Genomic DNA, 27,474 nt, shown 5'->3' with positions numbered 1-27,474 from the left:
CATTAATATAGTCAAAATAAAAGAATACTAATTAAAATAATGTTCAAACCTGGTTGTATTGTATTGTTTTTTTCCTTTTATCCATGTATTATACTCCACACTGCACTATGGAATTTATATCAAATAATCAATTGTCATAATTAAATGTATAATGAATCAAGTAATGTTGTAATATATTGTACTTCTAGTGCACTTGTATTGTAAATGTAGGGCATTTGTATTGTACCATTATTTATTTTGGTTTAACTACTATTAGTGATCCCAAATACAGTTACATACATGCTACTAAAAACACACAAAGCCATTGAAATTGTCAACATCATTTTCAACAAGAGAATCAACATCAGCTCAATTCCACCAATCTATTCAACAAAAGCATATTCCTTGGACCAACTGAAATTGTCAACATCAAATTCCCAATGTTTGATACCTATCACATCTTCAGTTCAAACTGAGCTTTTGAAACCAAGAAACACATGCCCAAACAGCCCATGAAAAAAATCAAAGTAACCGCAGTGAAACCAAAAATTAGTCCTACTCTATTCAGATTGGGTAGATGGTTACAATGCCATTTTCAAGAAAAGCACCAACACCACCTCAAAATTCTCTAATATATTAAATCCAAAAATACAAGTTTCCCAGATCTATGGAATACAAACATATTCCTCCAAAGATCAAAGGAAATAAATTAAACTCAGTGACTGATGTTTCAATCCAACATTTTCTAAGCCATTATGCACATGCCCAAAAGTGTTCAAATCAAAACACCCTAGTGGATATTGAGCAAAACCTCACTATTTGATAACTTCAAAAACCAAAATTAATCTCAGCCCAAACATGAAAATGCCATCTCAAAATCCCAGCATAATCGAAAACCTACGCCAAACCCCAAAATTCCAACCATTAAAAAAACCAAAAATAATTACATAATGATTTCACGTTAAACAATGACACATCAAACCCATCAAATTTGCAAAAACACGAACATTAAAACACCAAAAAATTTACAGAAAACCTCCCAGCAACAGTACGGAATGGGGACCGGAAACCCTAGCAGCCCCAATCCTAATTTTCAGTATCGGAACCCTAACCAGCAACAGTACGTTCAAAGGAATGTAGGGCAGAGTTACCAGCAGTTTCAGCAGCAGAATCAGCAGCAGTGGTTGAGGAGAAATCAGGCAGGGGCTGATTCGGCTATGGATGAAGTGGAGAAGACTGTGCAGTCGGAGGCCGTCGATTCGAGGTGAAATTTTGTGTGTTTTGGGTTTTATGTGTTTCTATGCTTGTTTCGAGGAATTTAGGGTTTGTTTCGAATTGAGGATTTGGAAAGAAGGGGGGGTGTAAGTTTGGGAAAGAATGGAAGAAATGAAGGGAAAAATCGAGGCAGATCCAAATGGAGCAATCGTCTGACAATGGTTGGTTCAATGGTCAAATCAAGGGTAAATTAGTCTAATAAAAATATAAGGCCTTCAAATGAATTATCAAACTTACCCACCCTTTTCAGTCATTTTTTTCTCCAGCCTACCCTTAAGGGTAATTCTCCCAAATAACAAAAGAGGACTATTTATAATTTAATTTTTTAATCTAATAATAAAAAAAATAAAAATTAAAGGTTGTGCTTTCATCCTACTTTCCCCACATTATCTTCTTTCTAACTAACTTTAGACATTCAAATATTACCTAAAAGAGAACTATAAAAAAATAAATGAATAAAAGAGCCATCACATCATGAATGACACAAACAGCGACCTCAAATACAAAGCCTTTGTTCCTATCTTTTCCTCCTCAGCCTATTGTTAGTTGTTACTAGTTATCATCATAAACAGTAATACTATCTGTAACATGAATTTAGGGATATTGTGTATTTTGAAAATTTTAAAATAAATACATTGAATTTAGAGATATTTATGTATTTTAAAAATTTTTAAAAGAAAGAAAAAAAGTAAGATATTTTTAGTCCCTTTAACCACCAATTATATTTATCTTCTTGTGGTTTCACCGTATCATAAACAATTGAAAAGACAAAATAAAAAGGAAAAACGAAAAAAAGAAAAAAAAAGGTCTCTATAGAGCTTTGATTCGAAAGGTAAGAAAGAAGAGAGTTTTAGTACTTGTTTGGTTTTACAATTTAAAGGTGTACATTACTTGTTTCAAGAATTTGAGTAACTTCTATGATGTAAAGGTTAATAATGTAGGAAGTGTTTATACCTCTTTATTTATTTTCATTTGATATTTAAATTCCTTTATTTGTTTTCATTTATTTATTAAAATATCAAAATGTTTAAATTCCGTAAAAAGGATCAAGTAATATTTTTCTAAAATATGCTCTGATTTGTTCATTTGTTTATAAAATAAATTGGAAATACTATGTAACTTATTTGATTGTTATGCAAGTGAATTTTACATTTTCAATTAATTAAAGTGATTTTGGAAATTTAGGTTATTAGTAGGACTGATCAATAGATATAAGTTGTTGACCTTCATTATTTTTGGTGGAGTAGTGATATAATGTAATCTATCCGGTAAAGATGTTATTAGCCTTTGGTATACCATTCTATTCCATCCACCAGATGAATAATTTGAGACTAACTACTTAATGCAAGTTCCATTATTTAAGCATAGTGTTATTATGAGTGACTTAAAGTAAAATGTTTGTTTGTGAAATTCTTTTAAATATGAATTGATTACACTAAATATATTATGTTGTTTTATCTTTAAAATTGAAAGTGTTGAATTTTTGGAAGAAATTGAATTTAGTTATCGAATTAAATGAGTTTACTTGTTAATTAATTTCCATAAAAAAAAATTATATCTCCTAAGATTTAATTTTGTACCATGCTCAATCCTTTTTATTGAATCATTTTTCCTTATTAAGTTGTGGAACTCACTCTTCTCTATTATTCCCCTTTTCAGGTACAAGTGAATGTGTGATGAGAGATCAAGATAGGAAGTGTGCTTTTATTAAAAACTGTTTTAAATTTGATTATTTACTTAAGACTAAATTTCAATTATGATTTCTAGAATATGCATCGAAGCGTTTGAGATTTTTTTTAGTTTTGGATTTGTTACTTAAAGGTCATTTGTATGTTGGACTTTGGGATTTGAAATGTGAAATGAAGGACATACCCCTGGCCTTAAGGTTCGGGGTGTCACAAATGCTACCTTCAATATAGGAAATGGTGGAAGCGAATGAAGAGGAAGGGATTCACTCTTGAGGATTTGGAGTTTCCGGCCACCGGTGGTGGGGGTACTGAGCCCAAGTGCAGATAAACGACGGGGGCTGCTTTGGCGTTGTAGGTGAGTGTTGTTATTCAATTATGTCTTCCTGTTGAGTTGTAACTTCAATTTGTCATGAGTTGGAATATATTGGAGCTAGTTTCTGATCAAATATAGAGCGTTGCATCCTATACTTCTAATGGAGGGGACAATGGCTTCTACAAGTGATGCGGATGCATCTGATCTGGAGAGCATTAGGCGAAAGTTGATGAAGAGCTTGGCCAGCAGTTGGGAAGAAGTTGTACAGATATACGAGCAAGATCCAAGAGCTCACAAGATCGAGATCGGCCCATCAAGGAACACAGCATTGCATATAGCAGTTTCAAGTGGGCGAGAAGGCATAGTAGAACGACTAGTGAAGTCGATTGCGAAGAATGGTAACCCCGTGGATGTTCTATCTATAAGGAATAGAGATGGGAACAATCCTCTTCATTTGGGGGCCTCACTGGGAAGCATTTCCATGTGCAGATGCATCACTGATGAGTGTAAAGAACTGTTGGGTTACCGCAACCGAGAGAGAGATACGCCCCTTTTAAGGGCAGCTCGCTATGGCAAAAAAGATGTTTTCCTCTGGTTGTATGATATGTGCGAAGGCAACGCAGCCGCTGGCTACTGTAAGAACGACGATGGTAAAAACGTTCTCCATCTTGCCATTGAAGGAGGACACATGGGTAAGCAATATTAGAGTGCTGTTCTTCAGTTTACATGTTCTATTTCTTAATAGTAATATAAATCATAGGCATGAAAGTAGTCAGTTGTAATGAACCTCTATTAGGTGCGTACGCCTCTTTGGTTGGGTGCCTCCAAAGAAGACAATAAATTTGGTTGATTCATGGTTGTGGTGGACAGATTTGGCGTTTCAAATTATTTGTAAGCAGGAAGATCTCATGGATTCTGTTGACTGGCATCAAATCTCCCCTCTGCATGTCCTCGCTGAGAAGCCTACTGCATTCAGAAGTGGAATTCATCTCGGCTGGTTCAACAAAATCATTTATCACTGTAAGATTCTCCAAACCAAACCAAAATGTTTGCAAGTATCAAACAGAGATTGATGCATGGGGCTGAATTGAATCTAGTGCATGCATCATTTGTTATCTTGTATCTTAGATCTCCATCAAGGCCATAAATTTCTGACAGTTCCCCTTGTTAATCAAATTGGAAGGTATTTCTGTTGAAGAGCTCATCCCTGCAGGGACTTCCAAAGCAAAGAAGAGCTTCTTTCAAGAGCTACGGAAGCTGATTAAATTACCAGGTGGGAGCAGGGATCGGAAGCTGATTTGGAAGAAAACATTCTTGTAGCCACTGACCGCTTTCTTGATGTTGCAACCATAATTTGTTGTTATGGTAGTTAATCAGTATGAGACAGTAACAAATTAATATGGTTCACTTGCAAAAGGAATAGAAGCATTTCAGCATAGGAGATCTCAATCCCTCTTTTAATATATTCTTGCTCATGTGTGCTGTGACCAAGCTTATACCTCAAGTAACTAGTGGAAAAAAAAATGCAGGAAAATCTAAAAAGCACTTGGATCCAGAGAATCCTGAAGAAGGGCAAGGAATTGAACATCATGGTGAGTGTGGGATCTACTTGATTTAAGCTAAAGCACTCTTAAAAGCAACTTCAAGTAAACAGTACCGATTTCTTTACCTTTGTATAGGTCATAATTCAACGAATATTGGAGCTCAAGGACACAAACCATTCCACTCAAAATATGGCAGATGCCTGAGGTTCATCAAGCTTTTTGTATCCCAAGCACTGCTAGTTATCATCTCAGTGATGCCAGGTATAACACCATATTAATCACCATCCCAAGTTTCTCTAGTATTAATTTCCAAAACAATAGAGGTTCAATGTACGTTCTTGTTTCATTGTGGATACATGTTTAGGTTCAAGCCAGATAAGGAAGCTAAAAGAGAAAAAAGAGATGCACATGTGGTCTCTTCAGATCCTGAACAAACTACTTGAACGTGGTGCAAGGTGTACATATGAAATGAATCCCAAAAATGAATACCACATGAGGGAAAGAGGTAACCTCTATGTCAACCCTGTTTTCATTACAAATAAACTTCTTGGTGTATATATATATATATATATATAGAAAGATGTGGAGACAAGGTAACCAACCACTTTCTCCAATATCTTTAACTGATATTAAGGAGAGGCAGATCTGGTGCAGAGCAATCACAACTCAAATTCTTGAAATTTTAACCACTGTTATTAGATGATTGGTCCATTGGGCTTTCTCTTGTAGTTGAAGAATGAGTTTTCTTATCTTTGTAGATCGGGGGATGACACCAATACTACTTGCATCAAGGAATGGTATCGTGGAAATGGTAGAGAAAATCCTGCAACTGTTTCCTATGGCCATTCATGACACCAACGGCTTTAATCAGAACATAGTGCTGACGGCAGTAGAGAATAGGCAATCACATATATATGACTTCTTACTCAACAGTAGTCATCTTATTGATAAAGAAGGTGCATTTCACGCTGTTGATTGTGAGGGGAACAATGCATTGCATCTAGCTGGAAAGCTTGCAGGTTACCGCTACCTCCAGCGTATCCCCACCAGCATGTTGCAAATGCAGTGGGAAGTCAAGTGGTACCAGGTATGCAAAACTCAAGCTAAGATTTAAATTAGCTTATGAGAAATGACTCAAACCGATGAATAATAACTTAAAAAGTATGCACTTGGTTCAATGCAGTATGTGCAGAATTCCTTGCCACCACATTTTGTTGTTCAAAAAAATGACAGAGGAGATACCCCAGATGAGATCTTCCAAATAGAACATCAAGAACTTGAAGACGCAAGCAAACAATGGCTAAATAGCACCTCCAATTCCTGCTCTTTCATTGCAGCACTTATCGCAACTGTTGCCTTTGCCTCATCAGCCTCTGTACCTGGAGGGGTAAAGCAAGACACTGGGGAACCAGTTTTTGAAAACCATCTGGCTTTCAGTATTTTTGCAATGGCATCGCTAGTTGCTCTTTGCTGTTCAGTGATCTCCTTGCTAATATTCCTCGCCATTTTCATCTCCAAGGACCAAGACAAAGATTTTACTACGAACTTGCCAAGGAATTTTTTATTTGGTTTAACATCTCTCTTTATATCCATGGCAGCCATGTTGACCTGTTTCTGCTCGGGAAACTTCTTGATGCTTAATGGTCAACTAAAATATGCTGCAATTCTGGTATATGCACTCACCGGCCTGCTAATGGCGTACTTTGTTCTGAAGCACTTTCCATTATTTATTGATCTTATGAAGGCTACATTTCGTAAGGTGCCTGAGCGTATATACAAGGAGTATCTGTAGATTGCTTTGGTCTGGGCTCAAGGAGGACCTTATGCCATGGTGATGATGGCCAGATCTGATGATGATGTAATATTTCAGTTGTTTTGTGTCTTTCAAATATATATATATATATATATATATATATATATATATATATATGACTGTAATCTTCCTCCTGGAGTACAGATTCTTATCAAATTGATTGATAACACAAACAATGGTGACCTCATTATGCCTCCCATTCGCGAGTTTAAGACCAAAATAATATATTTGTAAAAAAAAATGATAAGAATAGTATCCATTTGAAAATATTTGTCAAAGTAGTCTTCTTTATTCACGTAAGCATCCACATGGATTTTAAGTGTAAAAAACCACCGTTGGTGATTGTGGTCTTAAAACTTACAAAAATTTCCTTAAAACCATAGTTACAAACTGTGGTTTTACAATTTGTCTTAGAACCACAGTTACTAACTGCGGTTTTAAAAGAAGTTTCCTTAAAACTACAATTACAAACTGTGGTTTTACAATTTCCCTTAAAACCATAGTTACTAACTGTGGTTTTACAATTATTTTTAATCCGTCCCCATTTTAATGGTGTTATAATTTTAATATTATTTTTAAAATATTTTTTTATCAAAATACCCATAAAACCATAGTTACTATAACTATGGTTTTAAAGAAGTATCCTTAAAACCACAGTTACAAACTGTGGTTTTACAATTTCCCTTAAAACCACAGTTAGTAACTATGGTTTTACAATTATTTTTAATCCGTCCCCATTTTAATGGTGTTATAATTTTAATATTATTTTTAAAATATTTTTTTATCAAAACAACCATAAAACCACAGTTACTAACTGTGGTTTTACTAATGGTGTTGTAATTTTAACATTATTTTTAAAATAATTTTTATCAAAATAACCATAAAACCATAGTTAGTAATTATGGTTTTACAATTATTTTCAATCCGCATCTATTTTAATGGTGTTGTAATTTTAATATTATTTTTAAAATAATTTTTTTTTATCAAAATTACAATTATGTTGTAATTTTCACAAATATTTTTAAGGGGACTCATGTATAAAAAAGTATGGGATTTTAGAACTTTGCTTTTCACAAATTTTTTTGTTACGACTGTTTTAATATATATATATATATATATATATATATATATATATATATATATATATATATATATATATATATATTATCCTTATTTTTTCATATTTTCCTTGAAAATTTGAGAAAATAATTTGGTCTACATGCATTCCCATAAAAATTTATATATTTATAGTAAATAAAATATTTATTTGTTTTACAAATATTTTCACATATGAACTAAAGAAAATTATTTATTCATATTATTTTTAAATTTTAAAATAACTAAAGAAATTGTTTATATTATTTTAAAATTTTATATTTTCATATGAAAATTAATGCCAATGATTATGATTTTAGGTTATTATTATTAAGTATGATTTGAACTTATGTCTTGGTTAAAATGTATAATTTTTTAATTATATGAAAGAAAAATAGGTAATGGTTGTAATAATTTATTTAGTTAGAATTTCTTTCATTTAGACTTTAGGGTGCATTTGAGTTTTATTTGTTTAAATTATCAAGGAAACATGTGAATAACATAACATCACTAATTTGAATTAACACTTTATATAACCTTAAATGTATAAACCAAAGTATAATAGTTCTACAAACATGAAAAAGATCTCAATGTGTCCCACATGATGGAATCTTTCTCTTTCATTGTGAACATCTACGGTAGATGGCCATATTTGTTGTATCCATCTGTGCTATCTGAAAAGTCTCCATCTCTATAGACTGTGACACGTCATCTACATGAGCTGTCGAGATAGATGGAACTGATGGAGGTAGAACTCGACGTACACGTGGAGCTCGATGTCCTCTAGGTACCCGTACATGTAATCTTGCAGCATGAGCTATCCCTTGAAGAAAAGTTAGAGGTGCAATGGACTCTGTAACAAGTGGAGGTGCAATAGACTCTATAACAGGTGGGGGTGCAATAGACTCTGCAATAGGTGGGGGTGCATCCAATGATATAGATGGCTGAACAGGGGTAAGGGTAGATGGTATGGTAGTCTCGGGTCGAGGTGAATAGGCCGGTATGGATACATCAGGGGGAGAAAGTGGCGACTCTAATGATGCAGATGGCTGAAATAAAGGAAAGGTAGATGTGACTGGTGGATGTGAGGGTTGTACCAAAGTAGATGCCAAAGGTACATGTCGGTGACCAGCTTGACGGCCACCTCTCCCCTGACCTCTAATGGGTGGTACCCTAACAGGCGTAATCAATGATGGTGGTCTCATGGATGACCCTGAAGATGTGGATGGCTCATATGTTGAGTGAACGCGATGGTCCTCTCCTATAGCACGTAAAACATCAATAGAAATTCGGTGAGTTTCCTCCAAATCATTTGAAATAGCCATCTGCGATACGGCGGTGATCTGTATAAGAAAATAAAACATGAGGCATTTGCACATAATTTAAGTTTAACATTCATTAAAAAATGGTTTTGTATCTCAAATGCTCTCACCAATAACTCAGTGGCAGAAGCTGTACTATGGAACCTCATATGATTTCTATGCAAAACAGGTGCGATCAGGCGTCGCGTGATACGTCGATACCACTGCATATATGGATCATAAAAAGACATGGTAGTAATCGCAAGTGGTGCTGTCGCAATATGCTCAGAACGAGTAGCCCAAAGAGAAATATACTGAGCATGGAATGTGACCCAATCGTACTGATGTCGTCCTCGCCTATCCATTAAATGTAGCTCCATATCTATCAAACAAGGTGGAGGTATCCCTTGTTACATACAAAACTGGCATAAAACTCGCTCTGGTCTATGCCACTCGATAATATCAAAGCAAATTAGAGGTGACATAGTTCGCCAAATTTCTTCATCAACCTGACATATAGCCGGAAGATGTGTAATCAAATCTGTTGTATATGGTTCCCATAATACCTGTAATTTTTTTAAAAAAATAATTAGTCACATTGGTGGAAAATATTGCAAAGGTAATCTTACGCATCTACACTTTACCTGATCCTGTGTCTGGGCATCCAATTGATCTCGATAGAATGTCAACACATGTGGTGATGGGTTATGAGACCAAGACAGGGGTACTCTCCACCTGTAGCCCAATGGATCGATTGGGAGTGCCTCATCTGGCAATAGATGATCATGTAAACCATCAACTATATCATCATGTACATGTGGGACTACTATAGGCACTGGAGGACGACCGAAATCAGGTCGACCCACATGAAGTCTCTCCCATGACCACAACTACAAAATCAGATAACATTATCAAAATTAGACAACTTACAACAATAATGTGAGTCAATTAATTATAATAGATAGTTATGTCGAAATACCTGTAATAGTGTGATAGGTCCAGAAATCTCTGTGGCACTATCTAAACTCGCACGACATAGCTCTCTATATAGGTATGCCAACACTGCCCTGCCCCAACTATAGTGAGAAATCTCAGTGAAGTCTCTCAATAGTGGAAGGTAACATAACTGTACATGTGTGCCAGTCTTGTCTACGAACAATGCTCCACCCAATAGTGCTAATATGAAAGCACGCGCATAACGCTGTAAAATAACTTCATCGACCCCTGCTGGTGGATATGAGAACTGCTCACGCAACCATCGTGCTGATATAGATGACCCTCTAATCTGAGATGGAGGTGGGACGACACCTAAAAGCTCAGAACATAGTAGTGACCAATCTATGTCACATGTGCCAGTGATAGGAGGCCCATGAATACGTAATCCAAGAATCATGGCTACATCCTGTAAAGTAACAGTCATCTCTCCAATAGGTAAATGAAATGTGTGTCTCGGGCCGCCATCGCTCAACAAGACTCGTGATCAATGGCCAATCTAGTGAAATGTGTCCGACACGATATACACCATAAAATCCAGATTGCATCACATATCGCTGAATACGAGGGTCCATCTCCTACTCTCGCATGAATGTCCATAAACGTTGTCGACATGTCAATACCTGATTAAGCTACAAAAGATACCATTTCGATTAAATAAGAACTTAATTAAGGTTTATGATTATGTTTTTCTATACATCTATATTTATATATACATATATACCTAACCAGAATCCACTAATTGAGACCTATGTCTGTCCTATAGCGCTAAAATAGAGCGATCTAATGGATCTGGATCGAATCTGCCCTCTCTATGCTCCATTACTATACTGTCATAATAAAATAATGTTAATATTATAATTTAAACTATTTATTTGCAACCAATATCAATATCCAAGTACAATAATTTAAAAAAAAATTGTCAAACACTAATGTTCACATCCAAATTTTAAAAATTTCGGCACAGTATCCCCTATAAATAGGGCATTCTCTAAAATACAAACAACCTGATTAATCAAAATATTTATTTGCAACCAATATCAATATCCAAGTACAATAATTTAAAAAAAATTATCAAACACTAAAGTTCACATCCAAATATTATAAATTTCGGTAGAGTATCCCCTATAAATAGGGCATTCTCCAAAATACAAACAACCTGATTAATCAAAATATTTATTTGCAACCAATATCAATATCCAAGTACAATAATTTAAAAAAATTATCAAACACTAAAGTTCACATCCAAATATTATAAATTTCGGCAGAGTATCCCCTATAAATAGGGTATTCTCCAAAATACAAATAACCTGATTAATCAAAATATTTATTTGCAAGCAATATCAATATCCAAGTACAATAATTTTAAAAAAATTATCAAACACTAAAGTTCACATTCAAATATTAAAAATTTCGGCAGAGTATCCCCTATAAATAGGGTATTCTCCAAAATACAAATAACCTGATTAATCAAAATATTTATTTGCAACCAATATCAATATCCAAGTACAATAATTTAAAAAAAATTATCAAACACTAAAGTTCACATCCAAATATTAAAAATTTCGGCAGAGTATCCCCTATAAATAGGGTATTTTCCAAAATAAAAAAAACCTGATTAATCAAAATATTCATCTACAACCAATATCAATATCCAAGTACAATAATGAAAAAAAAAATGTAATAATATGATGTTCGCATCCAAATATTAAAAATTTCAATAGAGTCTCCCCTATAAATAGGGTATTCTCCAACATACAAACAACCTGATTCATCAAAATATTCATATTACAATTTTGAAATTAACAACAAAGTCTCTCTTATAACATAAGTATTGTCCAAAATACAAATAACATAATATCAACATCCAAAGCCTCGCACCCATCATGAAGGCCCAACACCCATGTTCTTATTTGGACAAGAACGACGATTGTGACCACTTTGTTTGCACAAACCACATGTAACTGAGGTTTTACCTTCTCTAACATCCATTTCATTGTGCAAACGAGTAGATTTAGGTCGTCCACCTGACACACGTTTCATTGAATCTGCAGGCACAATAACTGGACCAACATATGGTGGCCACTCGTACTCATTGTGTATAGGGTTAAACAGTGGTGCCCAAGTGCTAAAGTACGATTGTATAGTGTAAAAATGTTGAACAAATGATCTAAAATCAATTGAACGAAAATGACATGCCGCTAGAATATGACTACATGGGAATCCATATATGAGTGTTTTGCCACATGTGCATACATGCTCACGTAGGTTAACACGATGTGTTCTTCCACCAGATGATGTTTTTTTACTACCCCTACTGGCCTTCACATGAAACAGTCCTTGGAAGTGATCATACAAAACAACCTCATGAGAACCTGCCTTAACAACATTTGCATTAATCTTAGCATCAACATAAGGAGTGTATTGTTCACCTGAAGCAAGTCGACTAGCACCATGTTCTCTTCTTACAGCAAAGTAACTATTAACTCGATAGAATGTCAAATTAAACAAAAGCGGTGATAGGGAAATTTCGTGCCCCTTTAAGCACACTATTGAACACTTCTGACATGTTTGTAGTCATTATGCCATATCGTCGACCTCCATCATGTGATAGTGCCCATTTCTCAAAGGGAATAGCCTCCAACCAACTGAGTGCGTCTTGATTGATTCTCCCAATTGTCTCTACATGCATGTTGAATTTTTCTACCTTAGTTTTTAAGGCGGCTCTGCATAAAAGTTGTTTCAAGCATTTGTCCTTAAAGTGAGTCATAAAGTTGCTAGCAAGATGGCGCATACAAATTCGATGATATGCATTTGGCTCAGACCAACCAAGATAAACATCAGCAAATGCAGCCATAATGCCCGGATGACGATTAGAGATAACACAAAGACCCCTCCTTTGAGTTACTCGATTTCTAATACATGCCAAAAACCATCCCCAACTATCAACATTTTCATCCTCTGTTAATGCAAAAGCAAGAGGAAACAATTGATTATTTCCATCACAGCCCATGGCAATCATTACAGTGCCCTTATACTTCCCATACAAGTGTGTACCATCAATAGTTAACACAGGACGACAATGCTTGAAGCCCTCTATGGAAGGATGAAATGCCCAAAAGACTCGTTGAAATACCTCTTCATTTCGCATATTTCCTGGGAATGTTTTAGAAATTACAACACATCCTGGATTGGCTTGCTCTAAGGCACCAAAAAAATGTGGCAGTTTAGCGTATGATTTATAGAAATCACCAAACAAATTAGTTAATGCTTTACGCTTGCCTTTCAAAGCCTTAGTGTATGAGATATGGTACCCGAATCTTTCTACAACACTTGCTTGAATGGCAGCCACTGAAAGTGTGAATTGTGTCTTAATCATTCCCTCTATATGGGCGGCTATCAGGTTTGAGTCTAACTGATGATGATCTTGGTTCATGCAAGGATTGACACATGTGTGTGGGCCACTATATTTGTTGATCTCAAATAAAGATGTCACTTTAACAACTGTAGCACTTAGTCTCCAAGGACATTGAGACTGTTCAGCTTTCTTGCATCTTAGGACCAACAATTTCTTTGTGGATGACAAAACGATATACTCTTGGTGCGAATTAATAGAGTACATCTTTACAGCATGTTGCAAATCTCCTTTGGAATTAAAGATTCGTCCAACTATGAACTCTCCAGTTGGATGTCCCATAAGAGTGTTTCCCCATGGGGTCCATTCACTTGACACAACATGACCAATGTTTTCAACATTTTCAAACTGTGGTGATGGTGCCAAATGATATTGCATTGGAGATAATTCAATTGGGTCATCTAAATCCTCTGTATCTGAATTGTTTGACAAGTTACATCCTTCCCCATCCACAGCCACATATCTCATTTGTTCTCTTTCAATTGCCTCACGAACAGTTAAAAAAGGCGAGCTACCTTCCTTATCTTGATTATCATCATTATGAACATCCTCAGCTCCTACACTATCATCATCACATTGTGTTCCTTCTTCGTCTTCCTCATCCTCCTCTGATCTATGCTCAAAAGTGCTCAAAAGTAAATGGATTTTGAACATTACTAGTACCATCATTTTCACCAAGTAACAAAGGCATGCAATTACCAAGTGGTGAATTCATTTGTAAGTCAATAGGTACTTGTTCAACAAATAACTCAACTTCATCCATCCCAAATCTGTTATGCATTTCTAACATTCGAGCTAAACCACTATCATTTTTTACTGGGCAAGGTTGGAATTTATTCCCTTTTTTCATAAGATACTTACAACTAAGTATTAATAGAAAATGTTCTTTATTGATGTCAGTGACCGAGTATATCATTTCCAACATTTGTTCATATGTTGTCCCAAGAGGCACATCAATAGGTTCAACCACAACTCTATCCCCAACATAATCAACATCGGTCTGTGTTCTCACCATTTTCCCATTACAAAAACAAACTATTGCCACCGACAAATTAGACATAGTTTACCTATAGAAGAAGCCAAAAAAATCAAATCAATTTCATTTTTAACCACAAAATTACACAATATAAAACATTACTAATAACATCAATTTGTAATGAAATAACAAATAACAATAATAGGGTATGTTATTAACAATAATCAAATAACAAATAACACCTTAATATCCAAATAATTCAATGTTTTTTATTAAGAATATTTTCTTATTATTTATTACCATTAAAATTGAATAAAAGGTTGTTATTTTTCCATTAACAATTAAAATGTCTTTGTTTAAGCTACCCAAATTAAGTGGGAAATTTTTTTAAATTTGTTCAAGAATGGATGTAATGTGTACATATTCAACATAATTAATAGTTACGACTATAAATGTTTTAATATTTTCCATTTAAATAATTAAAAAAGAGAAAGCGGAATAGTTAATACACTTTTGCTTATGTCTGGTTAATTTTTAAATTTTTTTAATTTAATTAAATTTCTACAATTTATAATTTAATAAGTTAAATTTGAAGTAAAAACTAATATTTTCTATATATTAAATTTGGTTTTAGTGTTTTTTATTTATTTATAACTATTGAGTTCTTCAAATATTTTATAATCTTTAGGAGTCTATCTCGATCTTATAGATTTTTCCCTCTATGGCCTAAAATATTTATAAAAATATTCTAAATAACTTTCCTTATTCTATGAGGAAATATGATATCACAATAATAAATTAACTTAGAAAATACTTTATACAATATTCTTTACCAAAAGGAATTTATAATAATTGAGAATTTGATACATTTTCTAATATATGATACAATTCAAAAGCTAACCAATAATTACAAGCAATTTTCATAGTTTGGAGATCCAGCCTAGGTTCTACATGTCTTTTTACAGTTTTATAAAGTTGTTAGCATTTGTATAAGTGTTATTAAATGTTCCACATGCCATTAAATGATTCGAGTTCTAGGAGCCCTATAATGGGGAAGAGATTGTTATATGCGCAATAGTGTTATCTTTATAAAAATGATGATTGAAAAATGACACACTCAAATCTCCTTCATCCTAATAAATTTTTTTTAAAAATATATATATATAATAAAAAGTATATATTTTTTTAGAGGAGAAAAAGAAACAAAAATAAATTTAATAATCACTTCCAATTTTATAAAGTTAATAAATTATGAAAACAAATTTAAAAATAATTTGAAAAACTTAAGCATTTGTAATGATGGTTTCTCGATAAATGTAGTAATTATAATAAATAAGAAGATAAAATATTTATTAGGAAGTGTAGAGGCTTTCACTTTTCTTTTTCTGTAACTTTTTGAAGTTGCTTCCATATGTCTTATGTCAAGAAGATTCCCATAAATATGTATTAAACCTGGAAAAAGCAGATTCTTACAAAAAATAATGAGTCATTTTTCCCAATTTTTTACTTTAATGCATAGGCGTTTTACAAAATCCACAAAACAAAGCTTTTTGAATTTTTGGCTATAAATTTTAGTTCCAGATTCTCACTAGGCAAATATTAATATTTGTTGTTCATATGTATTGTTGTACGTGTATCATTGTATTGTGCATTATATTTGTACCATAAAATACACTTCAGATGAGATACAACCAAGCAATAAATAAGATTTACATCAGGAAAATGAATTATATCATTGTATTGTAAGTTTTCTAACAAACATGCTTACAGCCACTAAGGTACTTTTAGAAATAGTTGATGGATAAGATCAAGCAAGCTACTGCCTCATAACCAGCAATAGCAGACCCATGTTTGTGAGGAATTGAAGCTTCTATCCAGGAGCGAGTAATTGTAAGGCTGTTGAAATTTTACCAGTAGTAATGGTTGAGAAAGTTGAACATGTAAAATATGCCACAAAAAAATATGAAAAATTAGCACTAATGTGAAGAGCGTGCTTTGATCAGTGTAAAGCAAAGATCAGTACATTAAGCTCTACATTAAGCAGGAGTGTATTTCCATTCCATATTGGGATTTCATAGGTTTCCCCTAAGCACCCTGCTAAAGGCCATATTTAATTTCAAACCCTTCAACTTTCAGTCAGTAAACTCTCATTTTAATAACCAAGGCATAATAACATCTTTCACATACTTATCCAAGAAAAGTTAAAAGGAAAAAACATCATCAACAGTTATCATCATCCAATTTGTAATTGGAATTGGCTAAAAAGAAAAATTTACACTTCATGTGCAGGGATAACAGAAAATAATAAACCAAATGATATTGTAGTCACAAATTCATCAGGGGTGGCCCTGTCCTGTAACACATCATCGTTATTCCAGGTATAATCAAAGCCAGATAGCAATAGACCATTTGTCCCAATTTTGAGGAACTCACTAAAACATATTCTTTTCTAAAATTAATAGCCACTTGATGCATTGTAACTATGTTAATTTCCAACATATTAACTCCATTTTTATAGTAAAAAGAATTTTTTTTTCTCCCTTTTGAAACCCCAATTCTGCTGTCTTTTGTAGGCCTGCGCATGTCTCATTTCAATGAGGACAAGGATGGTCATCTATTTGATCCGACACAAAAGACTCTTGCTAACTTTATTATATCAGGAGATGCTTCTGGAAAGAATGTGGGTGAACACAGTTTGTTGGGCTCAGATACAAGTGATAGCCACTTCATGGTTGACCTAGAAAATGATCTTTCTATTGACAACCATGAGACATGTCATTATGTTTCTGAAGACCCGTTGGACAGCAACCTATTATCAAATCTTGATCACTGTAATTTTAATTTGAGCAATAATTCTGGTAAAATAGACAACAATAACGAACTTCCCTTGAATGGATCTGTGGCTAAGGTATAAACCTTAACCTCTCCAAGTCTCTCTCTCTCCCCCACCTTCATCCAATCCGAAATCCATATTTTGGATCACGATGAAGATGAATCATGGGCAGATCGACAGTTATTAGGATTCCGAGATGAGAGGAAAATGAGGCAAAGGTTAGGGTTTTTCGGGTTCCAGGATAAGAGGAATACAAGGTGGAGGAAAGGGTTTTTCAAGTTTTTTTGGATAGCTATGAAATTGAAAACAACTTGAGATTTTTAAAATTTTCAAAACAACTTGTTTTCCTCTGTTTGGTTGGTGAGAAAGCTAAGGAAAATGAGTGGGAAAAAACTCATGAACCCGAAAGAAATTTACCTAGCTGCTGGTGGAGCTGCTGGTGGGAGCTGCAGCCGGTGAGGAGAAAAAATGGAGCCGTAGATGGTGGAGCTGCAGAGAAGAGAATATTTTCTGGATGGTTGATTTCGGGAAAAAATTGGGTCTCCAAAGTAAAAAAAACAAGTTTGACGAAGATGACTTGTTGACGTGGAGTGCTGATGTGGATTCAAAAGAGTATTTTGGCAAATAGTTTGAAAACTGGATTAGTTTGGGTTTTTTTTTCCAAAGAAATACTACTTTGGCTGTAAACTCCCCATTCGCCCCTGCATTCCCCTAAACTCCTCCAAAGCTCTATTCATCCCTCCATGTCTCATATACCCATCAATTATTGCTGTCCAAAAGTACATATCTGACCCGACTAAAAAATACATAACACTTGGCATCAAGTCAGCATGCCAAGTGTTATCACCTGGGCTTACTAATGAAATTGCACCATCTGTATGTGTCTGTGAGGCCTTTTTAGTTTTTTGATGATGTGATGGAGATTAGGTGAGTCTAAACTGCTCTCCAGAGATGAAGCAACAGTCCCAGGAACATCTTCCTGGCCAACCATATGCAGAGAAACAAGGAACCCGATTAATGAACTCAATGTTTTCATTGTAGCACCACGCCATCTAGATGCCCAGATTTGCTAGCTTGAAAGTCCTCCCAAAGAATATACTCCATGAACAACAATAGAACTACTGGATTCTAACAATGATTGATCACTAAAATCACCTACAGTAGGTGAAGCTTCGGAAAACTCCCCTGGTCGAAGAGGTACTTGCGCGGGCAACTGGGTGAGCAAGTACAAGTGATCCCATAAATTAGTTATGACAGAGATTTATATGCGTAATAGTTGGAGAAATACTGGATAAAAAAAAATAATAATTTGTTTCTACCAACCAGAATTCACTAGCATATTCCCACTAAAGTTAACATGAATGGCACTTGAAAATTGCAAGAATTCTTTATCCACATGAACATTGAGCATACTCCCATGCAAGTCAAGCATTTCAAGTTTTGAAAGCAGCTTGAAACCTTTTGGGGAACCTCTTCACCAGTACTAAATAAAAATATAACAGCATTCTTGAATCCATGAGCCCCTTAAGAAATATCCCGAGCAAGTTCCAACATAGCAGCTACCCACGAACTACAGTCACCAGCTCCTTCAAAAACAGTTTGCACCAGATTTTGCATGAAAACAAACCACTTGAACAGCATCCTCCCAGTTAGCCATGTTCTTAATCTTTTCTGCCTCTGCCAAAGCATACTGGAGTGCGTCATCAAGAGCATCAGAACCAATAGAATGGAGATCCATCTAGATTGTTAGGAGAAGTTAGGAATATCCATTTCGGCCTCTCTTTCTAAACAACATCAGCAATGAGTTCTGTATTCGGGCTGAAGTTTCATCAATTACTGCTGTGATGGCAGTTGTGACTGCTGCCCTTGTGTTGCCTAGTTATCTGCTAAGGAAGGATCAAACCACCACCAGTTATGAAAGCTTTCAGATTTGGCCTTTGAAATGGCTCCAAGAAGCTTCCTACTGATTCCTGATCCGTGTAGGCCGATTTCAATGGGAAAAGTGTCTGTTCTATTTGCGTATCAGACACTTTGTCACCAAGGCCAAGAACTTCTGAGGTATTTCCCTGTTGTCGCTCTCTTTGCATGATACCATCACTAATGTTCAATCCTATCTTCAAAGTGGCTTTTCTGCTAGTGGGTCCTGCTCTGTTCCAAAACTATTGCTAACAGAGGAACTTTGAAAATATTCTTCTGATCCATCAGCACCTTGAATTCGAATCTGATTGTTGGTTTCACAAATATCCCTAACAACACACTCTTTCCTCTGACTTACCAAGGTTCCTTAAAACACTGAAAACTGCAGAACCACTTTTAAGGTACTCAACTGATTCATCAGTAACTTGGACGCGAGTAATGATCACATGAATGTCTTCCACATTTTCTCCTTTACATTTTTCTCGCTCCGAAACTCGTTTGCAACACTCTCTGGTCCATGAGTCATCAGGTGCTCTAAGCAGGTTCAGGGAATTGTAAGAGGCCCTCCAATTCTTCTTATCAAATCTCAACCATCTACTGTGCAGAATCTCCACAATTCTTCCATAATCAGGTCGTGAGTATAAATTTGCCATAATGACACTATTACCTGTGTTTTCAGGCTCCATCTCGAACAAATGATCAGAAACAAACTTCCCAAGTTCGACATCACCAGAAACTGAAACCCCATTGAGCAGTGCACCCTAGATTTTGGCATTTGGTTCAACTGACATATTAGAAATGAATTCTGTTGCTTCTGAGAGCATTCCAACTCAGCTTACAACTTCTACCATGCAAACATAATGTTCAACAGAGAGCTCAATGCCATATTTTAGAAACATCTCACTAAATACCTTCGAAGCTCTGTTGGCCATCCAGGGATGGGCACAAGCTGCTAACACTGCAATGAAAGTGGCATGATCAAGCCTAGTTCTAGATTGAATTCCCTGTGCTGCTGCTTTCTGAAAGAGATACTTCTTTGTCTACTTCAACAACCTTCCCGGAGAACTTCTTCTCTAATTGATGGGGTTCTGTATGTTTCCCATGAAGGGAATGGGCTCTGGAGGAAGAACTCAAGCTTGACACAACAAAGCTGTAGATGAACATTCCCTGGCATCAACTTCCATTTGTGCAGACCATATGAGGACGATCTCAACTAGTATGAATAATTCTGAATTCCTTCTCCATATCTGATGAAAGTGGTGACTTAAAGCAAGCCGAAGCATCTTATCATATAGATACAGGGCACAATCTCTCATATCAATAGATGCCTACTGACCAACCTGAGATTTTCTGTAACACTCCTCAAATAATCAGTTTCTGCATATTTAATGAAACAGGTGCGGCTTTCATGAAAGTTTTTGGAAAAGTTCTCACGGCGGTTCTCATCAGAATCTTTGACCACAAGAATTTCAAGCAGTGGGGTTCCTGGAGATGCAATAACCAGCTGTCTAGGACTGTGATTCCTGCCAACAAATCTTCCCACACCAGAAGTTATATGAACTGATTTACTGGAGGGATCATGCACCACTTCCACTGATATTTGACTTGTCATCTAAGCAAGAATGGTTAGATGAAACCATGTATGATGATTGCTCACTGATCTATTCCAGAAAAAAGCAGGCTTTGTCTGATCAAAAGGAAGTTGTAGCTTGCCCTTGTAGAAATTTGAAAGTGCACAAGTAGCATTCCTGAGCATATACAGCTTTGCACGCTAGTTCAACTGTGCTAGCAAAGTAAGCAGAGCCCCATTGCCAAGGACAAGATCACCGCATTTGAAATCTCATGATGCCACCAGTAAGCTTCTTGTCCTTTTGAAATCCAGCGCAGATCTCTTCAAGAATTAGACCAGGGGAAACAGTTATAAGATAGTACCAGATTATCAGTTAATTTCAACTATGATATAGACTTTTGAATTGAACCCGTAAGCGTTTTTGCACTCAGATCCAGAGATGCTGTCCAAAGGGATCCACTCGATTGGTTTCCAAGTCCTCTCTTGAAACAGAATCATTTTCTACAAAAATCACCATCCAGGCAATCGTTGGGCATTATGTCAGAATTTCCATCACAAATGAATTTCTTGGTAGCACCATTAGTAGTCTCAGCAGTCAAGCTCACTGAATCAACTCCTCCACTAGCCTATTCAAGTGTTCAATAGCAGCAAGGAATTCCCCATAGTCTATTGTTCCACTGTTGTCAATGTCAGCTGCATCCAATGTTGTGTCATCCTTGAGAATCTTTCCAAATGCAATCAACTGATAACATAGCTCATATAGTGTCACTGATTCAGCTAGCACAGCCTTGGCCAAAGGCACTTTTGGATGGACTCCAGCATAGGGCACAGTTCCAGGAGATACAACTGAAGCAGCTCTAGTAGTGGTTGGAGAGGGACTCGTCCTAATCTCTCAGCTACTCGACCAACATTTATGTCCCTGGAAAAGAAAATGGATGAAGTGTTAACAGCCTCACATTTTCCACACTGTGCATACATATCTGCCAGTGCATTCCCCAAGAACAAGCCCAAGACCATCCCTCTGACTGATTAATTAATCAATCCACTTCCCCAGATCAAGTGCATCAAAAAACTAAAGAGAAAGAACAGAGACCAGAACAGAGGAGAACCAGAAAAAGCAAACAAACAATATATGAACCAAGAAAAGCCACTTCTGATGCTCTTTCAATGGGCTTGGACTGGTGGGAATAGTAGATTCAAACAAGAAAAAAGCAACCAATATCTTCAAATAAGGCAAAATGAAACAGAGCTTCACTGAGTTCAAATAATACTAAAAAGAACAGTGAATGAAACAATAACAATGAACATATGAACAAGCCAGAAATCAACAAAACTCATGTGTAGCTTCTGTTGTCCATAACCAAACAAGCAAACAAAACCCCAAACAGCAAGAGGAGAAGATGAAAGAACAGTGGTAGTGAAGATGAACAAGAGATACACAGTAAACTTGCCTGAGAGCTCCTCTAAAGCAAAGATTGCTGACTTCTCAATGCTCCTCTTTTATGGGAAAACCAGCAAGAAAATGAAAATCCCCTGAAAGCTCCTTCACAGTTCTTGCCCAGCCAGAGAATCCCTCTTCCCTAAAACAAAACCTCACTCCAAAAATCCTCTCTCCATGAACTTTTCTTCCTATGCAAGCCTCTCCCTAAAACCTCGAATCCTCCCGCCCTCTGCCTCACACTGTTCGAAAACCTTCTCAACCAGAAGGATCCCCATACTTCCTACCTCACTGCACTCTAACCAACCTCTACAGCCCACAGCTCTCTCCGTGTGTTTTTTTTCATTTTTTTTCTTCTTCTCCGGTCTCTCTAAGACCAGTTCTCTGCAGCAGCTTCTCCACTCTCTCTATTTCCTTTCTAACAGCCAAAAAACTGCTCACTAAAGCTAGCTGTCCCCTTGTAGCCCACTACTAGTCTGCAGAAAAGTGCCCCCTCCAGGTGGCAAAAGGAAGCTGCCCACAAAGGGCCTAAATTTATAAAGTGAGAGGAAAAATAATAATAAAAATACATGTAGTATGAGAAAAAAATTGAAGTGATAAACTTTATTTTTTCTAATTTATGCCAATAAAAATTTATATATTATCTATAAGTAATAAATATTTTCTAATTCTAATCATAAAAAACAAGAACTACATCATTATTAATTTAATTTTTTTTTTCACTCAATTTTTCTACAAATAATCTATCAATAAAAAAAAATATATTTTATTTTTCGCCTTTGTTCGTGACTTTTCCTCCTAACCGCGTTGATAGTCGATACAATCATTATTACCGCGTCGATAGACGGTACAATCATTATTAGTGATGGCTTAAAAGATAGGAGATGGTGGAAGACCAGGAAGCAGAAGGGGTTGACTCTTGAGGATTTGGAGTTTTACGGCCACGGTGGTGGGTGGTGCTGAGCGGCAACTGCAGATAAGGGACGGGGCTGCTTTAGCCTTGTAGGTGAGTGTTATTCAATTATGCCTTCCTGTTGACCTGTAATTTCAATTTGTCAAGAGGTGAAATAAATTGGAACTAGTTTATAATCATAGAGATGTAGTTGGATCCTGCAGGTTTAATATCTATATTTAATTAAGAAACAATGGTTTCTGATCTGGAGCTTAGTCTTAGGATAGAGTTAGCGAAGAGCCTGGCCAGCAGTTGGGAAGAAGTTGTAAAGATATACGAGCGAGAACCAAGAGCTCACAAGATCAGGATCAGCCAATCGGGGAACACAGCATTGCATATAGCAGTTTCATGTGAGCAAGAAGACACAGTAGAACAGCTAGTGAAATCGATTGCTAAGAATGGGCATCTATTGGATGTTCTATCTATAGAGAATGCAGATGGGAACAATCCTCTCCATTTGGCAGCCTCACTGGGAAGCATTTCCATGTGCAAATGCATCACTGATGAGTGTAAAGAACTGTTGGGTCGCCGCAACCGAGAGGGTGATACGCCCCTTTTAAGGGCAGTTCGCTATGGCAAGAAAGAGGCTTTCCTCTGGTTGTATAGTATGTGTGAAGGCAACACAGCCACTGGCTACTGTAAGAACGACGATGGTAAAAACGTTCTCCATCTTGCCATTGAAGGAGGACACATGGGTAAGCAATATTAGGGTGCTGTTCTTCAGTCTACATGTTTTATTTCTTAATTATAATATTAGGCTAAATCATGGTCTGTGGTGGACGGACAGATTTGGCGTTTCAAATTATTCATAAGGAGGAAGATCTCATGGACTCTTTTGACCGTGAAGGAATCTCCCCTCTGCATGTCCTAGCTGAGAAGCCTACTGCATTCAGAAGCGGAATTCATCTCAGCTTGCTCAACAAAATCATGTATCATTGTAAGATTCTCCCTACCAATCAAAAAACTTGGGGCTGAATTGAATCCAGCGCGTGCATCATTTGTTATCTTGTATCTGATATCTCCATCGAGGCCATAAATTTCTGACAGTTCCCTTTGTTAATCAAATTGGAAGGTATTTTTGTTGAAGAGCTCGTCCCAGGGGCTCCCAAAGCAAAGAATAACATCTTTCAACAACTGCAAAAGATGATTAAATTACCAGGTGGGACTGAATCATTTAGAAGAATTTTTTTTTCTTTTTGTGGCTTCCTGATCACTTTCTTGATGCTGCAACCATAATTCATTGTCATGGTAGTTAATTAGTATGAGACAGTAACAAATATGGTCATAATTCAGCATAAGAGATGTCAATCGATCCCTCTTTCAGTACATTCTTGCTCATGTGTGCTGTGACCAATCTAAACCCCAAGTAACTAGTGGAAAAAAATGCAGGAAAATCTAAAAAGCACTTGGATCAAGAGAATCCTGAAGAAGGGCAAGGAATTGAACTTCATGGTGAGTGTTGGATCTACTTGATTTAGGCTAAAGCAATCTTAAAAGCAACTTCAAGGAAACACTGATTCCTACAACTTTGTATAGGTCATAATTCAAGCAATATTGGAGCTCAAGGACACAAAACATTCCCCTCAAAATATGGCAGATGCCTGAGGTTCATCAAGCTTCTTGTATCCCAAGTACTGCTGGTTATCATCTCCGTGCTGCCAGGTATAACACCATATTACCATCCCAAATTTCTCTTGTATTAATTTCCAAAACAATATAGGTTCAAAGTATGTTCTTGTTTCTTTGTGGATACATGTTTAGGTTCAAGTCAGATAAGGAAGCTAAAAGAGAAAAAGGAGATGCATGTGTGGTCTCTTCGGATCATGAACAAACTACTTGAACATGCTGCGAGGCATACATATGAAATGAATCCCAAACATGATGAGCCAAGCCAACGTCATTATGATTGTTGTATTTCAGAGTATGGATACTTCCGAAGGGGAGGAGGTAGCCTCTATGTCAACCCTGTTCATTACAAATAAACTTCTTGGTATATATATATATATATAGAAAGATGCGGAGACAAGGTAACTGACCACCCTCTCCAATATCTTTAACCGATATTGAGGAGAGGCAGATCTGGTGCAGAGTAATCACAATTCAAATTCTTCAGATTTTGACCGTTGCTATCAGTCTGTCGGTCAATTGGGCTTTCTCTTGTAGTAGAAGAATGAATTTTGTTTTCTTTGCAGCTTTGGAGACGCCGATACTAGTTGCATCAAAGAATGGCATCATGGAAATGGTAACGAAAATCCTGGAACTGTTTCCCATGGCCATTTATGACACCCACAAAGAAAATTGGAAGAACACAGTGCTGATGGCAGTAGAGAATAGGCAATCACATATATATGACTTCTTACTCAACAGAAAACATCTTCTTGATAGAGAAATTGCATTTCATGCTGTTGATTACCGCAGAAATACTGCATTACATCTAGCTGGAAAGCTAGCAGGTTACCACCACCGCCAGCATATCCCCACCAGCATGTTGCAAATGCAGTGGGAAGTCAAGTGGTACCAGGTATGCAAAACTCAAGCCAAGCTTTAAATTAGCTTTTGAGAAATTACTGTCAACTGATGAATAATAACTTAAATTATGCACTTGGTTCAATGCAGTACGTGCAGAATTCCGTGCGATTTGATATTAGAAAAAACCGGGATGAATGTACTCCAGATGAGATCTTCCAAAAAAACCATGCAAATCTTGAAGATGAAAGCAAACGATGGATAGATAGCACATCCAATTCCTGTTCTTTCATTGCAGCACTCATAGCAACTGTTGCCTTTGCCTCATCAGCCTCTGTGCCTGGTGGAATAAACCAAGACACAGGGGTACCAATTCTTCTACACCATCTGGCTTTCAGTATTTTTGCAATGTCATCCCTACTTGCTCTTAGCTGTTCAATGATCTCCTTGCTAATATTCCTCGCCATTTTCGTCTCCAAGGACCAAAACCAAGATTTTACTAGAAACTTGCCGAGGAAATTTTTGCTTGGTTTAACCTCTCTCTTCATATCCATAGCGGCCATGTTGACCTGTTTCTGCTCTGGGAACTTCTTGATGCTTAAGCATCAATTAAAATATGCTGCAATTCCGGTATATGCACTCACCGGCTTGGTAATGGCATACTTTGTTCTCAAGCACTTTCCATTATTTATTGATCTTATGAAGGCTACATTTCGTAAGGTGCCTGAGCGTATATACAAGGAGTATCTGTAGATTGCTTTCGATCTGGGCGCAAGGAGGACCTTATGCCATGGTGATGGCCAGATCTGATGATGATGTAATTTTTCAGTTGTTTTGTGTCTTTCAAATTTATATATGACTGTAATATTCCTCCTGGAGAACAGATTCATATCAAATTGATTGATAACACGCAAACAATGGTGACTTCGTTAAGCCTCCCATTCTCCCCTTGCATTCCCGTAAAGGCCTCCAAAGCTCTATTCATCTCTCCGTTTCTCATAAACACCCATCAATCATTGCTGTCCAACAAGCCGTATCCTTACTCCCGACCAGACCAAAAACAGTACCAGCTCCCTCAACCAGAGTCCCTGATCACTATAAAGAGGAGATCAGCACGGTGGACGCGATAACATCTTCAGGCATTTCATCAAACATCCAACGTGCATCCCCCGGTTCCCCTCATTTTCCGTAAAACTCCATCATCCTCAACTTCACCAAACGGTTTGAGCAGGAGCCCAGCTTCATAGGCCGGCCCGGCTGTGGATCTCTTTCCCCTCCCTTAAAGCCGATTGGGAGCCACATGCTTTCAAATTAGGATTCGTAAAGGAAAAGTTATTAATATACCCGTATTCCTGTCTTAATAAAAATATAAGAGACTAATAATAAATCAAAAGGTTATATTAATGAGAAAAGGCCTTATAAGGATACAGATAAAATCAAATATAATTAAAATTAATTAAATATTTATATATTTTAAAATTATTTAATATTTATATCAATAAACTAAAATAATAAAAATAAGTTTGAAATTGTAAATAAAAATAATTTATCGACTTTTAACCTATTTTTTATTTTTTATTCATTTTTTATTTCCTTTCACTTTTCTTTTATATTTTATTTTCCCAGTATTTTTCCTCAAATTTTTCGAAAACCAAACATAACTTATAATCAAATTGTTAAAAAATATTTAATTTTACGACCTAAGCATCAATCATTATTCTCTAAATTTAAAAAAAAAATTAAGATTACAATAAAATTTTGGGAGAATTGTGTTTTGGGCTCAACTGGGTCCAAAAATTAACATTTGGTCCATATTACTTCCATAATTGATGAAAATGATATGAGATGTTAAAAGACCAATATATCCTTCAAATTTCTATCCATTACCTTTTAAGGATATAAAATA

At 36.0% G+C, this 27,474-nt stretch overlaps 2 protein-coding genes and 1 long non-coding RNA gene across 7 annotated transcripts in view; 2 read left to right on the top strand and 1 right to left on the bottom strand.

Moving 5' to 3' along the window:
* The window catches only part of LOC104878139 (uncharacterized), a 97,185-nt gene extending 70,684 nt beyond the window's left edge, over positions 1–26,501 (top strand). The window contains exons 1-9 of one of the 5 annotated variants that reach the window (XM_059738294.1): positions 23,014–23,156; positions 23,267–23,797; positions 23,890–24,039; positions 24,175–24,261; positions 24,492–24,554; positions 24,639–24,764; positions 24,864–25,049; positions 25,295–25,623; positions 25,719–26,501. In XM_059738294.1, the coding sequence (XP_059594277.1) occupies positions 23,296–23,797; positions 23,890–24,039; positions 24,175–24,261; positions 24,492–24,554; positions 24,639–24,764; positions 24,864–25,049; positions 25,295–25,623; positions 25,719–26,321 (2,046 nt within the window). In that variant the 5' untranslated portion in view covers positions 23,014–23,156; positions 23,267–23,295 and the 3' untranslated portion in view covers positions 26,322–26,501. Of the gene's footprint in view, positions 1–4,125; positions 4,276–4,438; positions 4,529–4,784; positions 4,848–23,013; positions 23,157–23,245; positions 23,798–23,889; positions 24,040–24,174; positions 24,262–24,491; positions 24,555–24,638; positions 24,765–24,863; positions 25,050–25,294; positions 25,624–25,718 lie in introns of those variants that run through there. The other 4 variants (XM_059738295.1, XM_059738296.1, XM_059738297.1 and 1 more) reach the window with 4 other exon arrangements.
* On the top strand, positions 5,336–6,695 carry LOC104878276 (ankyrin repeat-containing protein NPR4). The gene is made up of 2 exons (XM_010648386.3): positions 5,336–5,886; positions 5,983–6,695. The coding sequence occupies exons 1-2, from the start codon at positions 5,536–5,538 to the stop codon at positions 6,589–6,591; spliced, it is 960 nt and encodes a 319-aa protein (XP_010646688.2). The 5' UTR covers positions 5,336–5,535; the 3' UTR covers positions 6,592–6,695.
* Positions 18,329–22,155, bottom strand: LOC109122033 (uncharacterized). Its single transcript, XR_002029426.2, has 2 exons — positions 21,122–22,155; positions 18,329–21,033 (listed from the first exon to the last, which is right to left on the bottom strand). It is a non-coding gene; the product is annotated as an uncharacterized LOC109122033 (long non-coding RNA).
* Positions 26,502–27,474: the final 973 nt, after the last annotated feature.

The sequence above is a fragment of the Vitis vinifera genome, chromosome 7 (genome assembly GCF_030704535.1).
Source record: "Vitis vinifera cultivar Pinot Noir 40024 chromosome 7, ASM3070453v1".
In the NCBI taxonomy this organism is placed as follows: Eukaryota; Viridiplantae; Streptophyta; class Magnoliopsida; order Vitales; family Vitaceae; genus Vitis; species Vitis vinifera.
The sequence above is the reverse complement of the archived record's forward strand: the minus strand, read 5'-3'. Positions and strand labels throughout refer to the sequence as shown.

Bases quoted from the DNA above. Each gene is read 5' to 3' on its own strand.
- LOC104878276 (XM_010648386.3), top strand. From the start codon at position 5,536: ATGAGTTTTCTTATCTTTGTAGATCGGGGGATGACACCAATACTACTT. The intron at 5,887-5,982 runs GTATGCAAAACT...GGTTCAATGCAG, and splicing joins GGGAAGTCAAGTGGTACCAG to TATGTGCAGAATTCCTTGCC.